This window comes from Saccopteryx leptura, chromosome 2 (genome assembly GCF_036850995.1).
Source record: "Saccopteryx leptura isolate mSacLep1 chromosome 2, mSacLep1_pri_phased_curated, whole genome shotgun sequence".
Taxonomy (NCBI): Eukaryota; Metazoa; Chordata; class Mammalia; order Chiroptera; family Emballonuridae; genus Saccopteryx; species Saccopteryx leptura.
This window is the reverse complement of record NC_089504.1, coordinates 270,621,487-270,627,653: the sequence shown is the minus strand read 5'-3', so window position 1 is coordinate 270,627,653 and position 6,167 is coordinate 270,621,487. Positions and strand designations below refer to the sequence as shown.

General features: G+C 44.6%; 1 protein-coding gene across 1 annotated transcript in view; it reads left to right on the top strand.

Annotated features, from left to right (window-relative positions):
* The first annotated feature begins 5 nt into the window (after positions 1-5).
* FLVCR1 (FLVCR choline and heme transporter 1) overlaps positions 6-6,167 on the top strand; it is a 29,260-nt gene continuing 23,098 nt past the window's right edge. The window contains exon 1 of the mRNA XM_066361784.1: positions 6-845. Within this exon, the coding sequence (XP_066217881.1) occupies positions 108-845 (738 nt within the window). The 5' untranslated portion in view covers positions 6-107. The remainder of the gene's footprint in view (positions 846-6,167) is intronic.

The window sequence follows — 6,167 nt, the reverse complement described above, 5'->3', positions numbered from 1 at the left end:
GCCAAGAAGTTGGGATTGGGGTGCGGGGAGGGCCTAGGGTGCGGGGCGGGGGTGCAGGGTTGGGGAGGCGGCTGGTGGCGCGAGGCAGTCCAGGGGAGCCCGGGGACATGGCGCGGCCGGACGAAGAGGAAGGCGAAGCGGTGGCGCCCGCGTACCGCACTGAGAAAGGATACCTCCCGGTCCCGGGGGGCTCGCCAGCTGGGAAGATGAGCGCGGAGCAGCAGAACGGGCCCAAAGCTGGCTGTCTGGCCCTGAACGGGGTCCCTCGGGACAGCCCCGCGGCCGCCTTGGGGGCCCGTGGCAGGCCACAGACTCAGCTGGCCCCGGAGGAGGAGACCCAGGTTCGGCTGCTGCCCACGGTCCCCGGGGAGGAGACTCCAGGGACCGAAGGCTCCTCGGTGCCGCGCACGGCGCTGTCCACGCGGCGCTTCGTGGTGCTCCTGATCTTCAGCCTGTACTCGCTGGTCAACGCCTTTCAGTGGATCCAGTACAGCATCATCAGCAACGTCTTCGAGGGCTTCTACGGTGTCTCCTTGCTGCACATCGACTGGCTGTCCATGGTGTACATGCTGGCCTACGTGCCCCTCATCTTCCCAGCCACCTGGCTGCTGGACACCAGAGGCCTGCGGCTCACCGCCCTGCTAGGCTCCGGCCTCAACTGCCTGGGCGCCTGGGTCAAATGCGGCAGTGTGCAGCAGCATCTGTTCTGGGTCACCATGCTGGGCCAGTCCCTGTGCTCCGTGGCCCAGGTGTTCATCCTCGGCTTACCCTCCCGCATCGCCTCAGTGTGGTTTGGGCCCAAAGAGGTTTCCACAGCTTGTGCCACCGCCGTGCTCGGCAATCAGGTAAGGACTTGGCATATGAGTGGACACACAGGAGGCTAGTCTGTAAATGAAGAAGACAAGAGACAGTCTGAGGTTAAAGAGAGGTTTTGATCTATTTGTAAGGACAGAACTTTGAAAACCAGTATAAAGTGAGCACCTTATCATCTTGATTTCAGAATTACCTATAAAATAATAATCTGAATTGGCACCTAAATGCCTGACATCATAGAAAACTTATCAGTGCAGTAATGAATGAGACTCGGGTAGGTATCGTTTTTGTCACCCTTAGTGTATTTACAAAAGGAAGGTGTTAGATTCTGGGAAATATGTTCGCATTTGAGTGGTCAGTGTGAACAGCCCTGTTTAATTTTATTTATTTTGTAAAGATTTTTATTTATTGATTTTAGAGAGAGAGAAGGGGGGAGCAGGGAGGAGCATCAACTCATAATCATTGTATGTGCCTTGACCAGGTAAGCCCGAGGTTTTGAACCTGCGACCTCAGCATTCTAGGTTGACACTCTATCCACTGAGCCACCACAGATCAGGCCCATCTAATTTTATGTATAGCAGTCAACAAAATGCTTGACTTATAACTAACACTTATAAACAACTTCTAAATAAATTTGTAGCCTGACCAGGCAGTGGCACAGTGGATAGATAGTCAGCCTAGGATGCTGAGGACCCAGGTGTGAAACCCAGAGGTTGCTGGCTTGAGCCCATGCTCACCAGCCTGAGGTTCACTGGTTTGAGCGTAGGATCACAGACATGACCGCAAGGTCGCTGGCTTGAGCAAGAGGTCACTTGCTCTGCTCAAGCCCTCCCCAATCAAGGCACATATGAGAGAGCAATCAACTAAGGTGCAGCAACGAAGATGTTTCTAATCTCTCCCTTCCAAGAAAAAAAAACTACTGATAAAGACTTCACAACATTCCTAAGTCCAATTACCAATTTTTTTTTTTTTCTTTTTATTTCTGAAGCTGGAAACGGGGAGAGACAGTCAGACAGACTCCCGCATGCGCCCGACCGGGATCCACCCGGCACACCCACCAGGGGCGGTGCTCTGCCCCCCAGGGGGCGATGCTCTGCCCATCCTGGGCGTCGCCATATTGTGACCAGAGCCACTCTAGCGCCTGAGGCAGAGGCCACAGAGCCATCCCCAGCGCCCGGGCCATCTTTGCTCCAATGGAGCCTTGGCTGCGGGAGGGGAAGAGAGAGACAGAGAGGAAAGCGCGGCGGAGGGGTGGAGAAGCAAATGGGCGCTTCTCCTATGTGCCCTGGCCGGGAATCGAACCCGGGTCCTCCGCACGCTAGGCCGACGCTCTACCGCTGAGCCAACCGGCCAGGGCCTATTTCTTTATATTCATTTCCTTTCTCTAAAAGTAAAGGAGTGGTAGCTTGAACTATAGTTGTTATGTATCCAAAATAATTTATGACTAATATTTTAGTTATTTGCTCAGCATGCTTGGATAGGAACTGGTTTCTTGAAGTACCGTATTTCCTCATATATAAGATGCACATTTCTTTCCTGCAAAAAAAAAAAAAAATTTTTTTTTCCTGCAAAAAATTTGAGGTCTAAAAAATGAGTGCGTTTTATACAGAGGTTGTCGATTTTTTTTTACTTGCATTTCTCGCTTTTTTCATGCTTGTTTTTGCACTCATTGTTGAAGACAGTGATTCGTCATCAGACACAGATGAAGACAAGCTAATGGATGGGAGTTTTGACAGTGATGAGGAGTTGTATGAATTTTATGATGAATACAACTTGAGTTTAATAACTTTTTTTTTTCAAATTTTGGGCCCCAAAATTAAGGTGTGTCTTATATATACATGGGGAATAGTTTACATATTCAAAATTAAGACTTCATCAAGTATGACAGAAATATTATCAACTCCATAGCTATAGATGATCTATTTCATGGAAAATAAGTGGGAACTTTTTCTCATAGGCATATTTCCCTCTGAATACTCAGCACACCTTTGGGCCTTCTTCCTACAGTTTACCTAGTTGTTCTCATCCTTCCTTTCTCCAGTAGCTGTGCACTTGCTCATGACCCCCAAGTATGCAACTTCAGCTTAGATTATGGAGTTATCACTTATAATACCCAATATTATTCAGCACTCACTACAAGCTGGCACCATGTTACATGCATATGTCATTTAATTTATTAATGTAAGGCAGGAACTATCACTCTCCCCATTTTATAGATGCGGAAACTGAGACTTGAAGGGATGAAATTATTTTCCAAAAGTTACACAGCTAATTAAATTAGTGGCAGCATTCACACTCAAGTCTGATCTCTGACTCCTAGCTTAACCTGAGAGAACTTTTTTATTTTTTTATTTTATTTATTCATTTTAGAGAGGGGAGAGAGAGAGACAGAGAGAGAGAGAGAGAGAGACAGAGAGAGAGAGAGAGAGAGACAGAGAGAGAGACAGGGGGGAGGAGCTGGAAGCATCAACTCCCATATGTGCCTTGACCAGGCAAGCCCAGGGTTTCGAACCAGTGACCTCAGCATTTCCAGGTCGACGCTTTATCCACTGCACCACCACAGGTCAGGCTGACTGAGAGAACTTTTATAATGTAGACCAAATCATGTCATTGCCCAGCTTTGAACTTGCCAGTGATTTCTCATAGTACTTAAAATCTAAGCTCTGTTTTGAATTACAAAACCTTATTAACATGTCTTCTTTGGTTCCTTAAACAATATTGAGGAACCTTTTTTGCATAAGCACCTTTGCAGAAACATTCTCCCTGTCTGGTATGTTCTTCCTCCTATGGTGGCATTACTACATCCTGTTGTCACTGAGCTCTCAGTTTAAATTCATTTGATACCTCACTCAGTGGCAACTATTTTTTTTTTCTTTTCTCCTTATTGAATTTATTGGGGTGGCACTGGTTAACAAAATTATACAAGTTTCAAGTGCACAGTTCTCCAACATGTCATCTGTTCACTGTATCATGTGTTCACTACCCCTAAGTCAAATCTCTGTCCATCACCATTCATCCCTCCAGTACCCTCTCCTGACGGCCACCACGCTGTTCTTTGTGTCCCTGAGTTTTTCTCTTTTATTTTCTCTGACAGCTGCTCTCTATGAGTCTGTCTCTGTTTTTGCTTATTAGCTTATTCTGTTCATTAGATTCCACATATAAGTGAAATCATGTGGGACTTTTCTTTCTCCGACTGGTTGATTTCACTTAGCATAATGCTCTCCAGGTCCATCCGTGCTGAAACATTCCTTCTGCCTGGAATGTTCTTCCTCCTAGAATGACATTATTATGTCCTGTCACTGAGCTCTCAGTTTCAATTCATTTTAAATATCACTCGTAGCAATTCTTGACAATCCCATTTAGAGTTGCCCAATCACTCTCTTATTACATTATTATACTTTAATTCTCCATGTAGTGTTTATCATCGTCTGATGTTTATATATTTATATGTTTGTATATTAATAGTTCTTTGTAATTCACTTCCCAGCCCCACCATTAGATTGTAAGTTTCAGGAAAATAGGCACAAAGTCTGAATGTACACAACTGTGTGTCACCAGCATTTATTACAGTGCCTGGCACATTGTAGATTCTCCATAAAATTTTGTTGAATATATGAATGAGTTTCAGACTAATATAGATACTGGCCAACTGTTTTCTTCTACTTGGAAAACCTATACGACCTGACCCCATCAATCAAAATTGGCTTGGTCTCCTAATTCATTTCTCTTTATTTCTCCTGCCACTATCTTAGCTTTGGCCATCTACAGGTCTCACCTAGAGCTTGCCCACTGGCCTTCTATCTGTAGCTCTTGCTCTCTTCCCCCTGTTTTTGCCACATTCATCCTGTGTGGTGCACCCCGTGCAGTGCCTTCCAATGCCCTAGGATAAAATTCAAACTCTATTGTGACAGTGTGTGACCCTCCAGCTCGGTCTCCTGCCAACTCCTCAGCTTCGCCTCTCCCCACAGCCCCATTCTTACAACGTACTTTCTGCTCTGAGGGAAACCGTGTGTACATACCTACCACTTACAGTTTCTCACAAGGTCTTGCTCTCCCTTTCCTTTGTACATGATGTCCCCTTGGCTGGGAATACTTCTACTTCACTTGACTAACTCCAGTTTCTTATTCAGATCTTTGCTTTTCCAGAAACTTTTCCTGAACTCCAAGTCTATACAAGGTGCCCTCCAAAGTACTTTCTTAGGTAGGGGGACCATATGTTCCAGTTTGCCTGGGATAGTCCAGGTGTACACCTGTTGTCCAGCATAATTCCTCCTGGAGTCCCTTTCACTCTGAATAATATTCTTGTTTGTAACATGAATTACTCAGTCTCCCCAGTCTTACCACCCTCTACTCCATCACAGTACTCTACTTACCACACTCTTATAATTACCTGTTTAATTGTTTCTATCCAGCTTTTTGTATGGGAGCAAATGAAATAATTTAGTAAATGTTATCTGCCTCACTCTCCCTTATTTTTTATTTTATAAATTTTATTACTTATTGATCTTAGAGAGAGGGAAGTGGGGGGGAGGGAGAGAGGAAGGGGGAAAGGAACAGGAAGCATCAATTTACAGTTGCTTCTTGTACATGCCTTCACCTGGTAAGCCTGGGGTTTCGAACCAGCAACCTCAGCATTCCAGGTCAGCACTTTATCCACTGCGCCACCACAGGTCAGGCCTCACTCTCCTTTTTGAAACCTATTTTGTACCCTTCCTTTTTACTTGGATCACCTAAAGTATATGATACCTCCCTCTATTGAGCCTCCTTTAATATTTTGATTTTATTTCTCTTGTTGTGATTATCATACTGAGCCTTATTTTTTCCTTACTGATATGAAATTCACATAAAAAAATAAATCATTTTAAAGTGCAGTTTAGTGGCATTTGATACATTCACAATGTTGTGCAATCATCACCTCCATCTAGTTCCAAAACATTCTCATCCATCCTCAAAGAAGACCCAATACCCACTAAGCAGTCGCTCTTCATTCCCCCCTTCCTGTAGTCCCTGGCATCCACTAATTTGCTTTTTCTCTCTGGATTTACCTATTCTGGATATTCCAGATACTTAAGTGGAGTCATACTTGAGTGACCTTCTGTATCTGGCTTCTTTCACTTGGCATATTTTCAAAGTTCATCCATGTTGTAGCATGTATCAGTACTTCAGTCTTTTCATGGCTAAATTTTTCATTGAATGGTTATACCACATTTTATTTATACATTTGTTGATGGACATTTGTATTGTTTATACCTTTTGGCTATTGTGAATAGGGTTGCTATAATATCCATATACAATAGTCAATATTTGTTTGAACACTGTTTTAAGTTTTGGGGGGTAAATAATTAGGAGTGGAG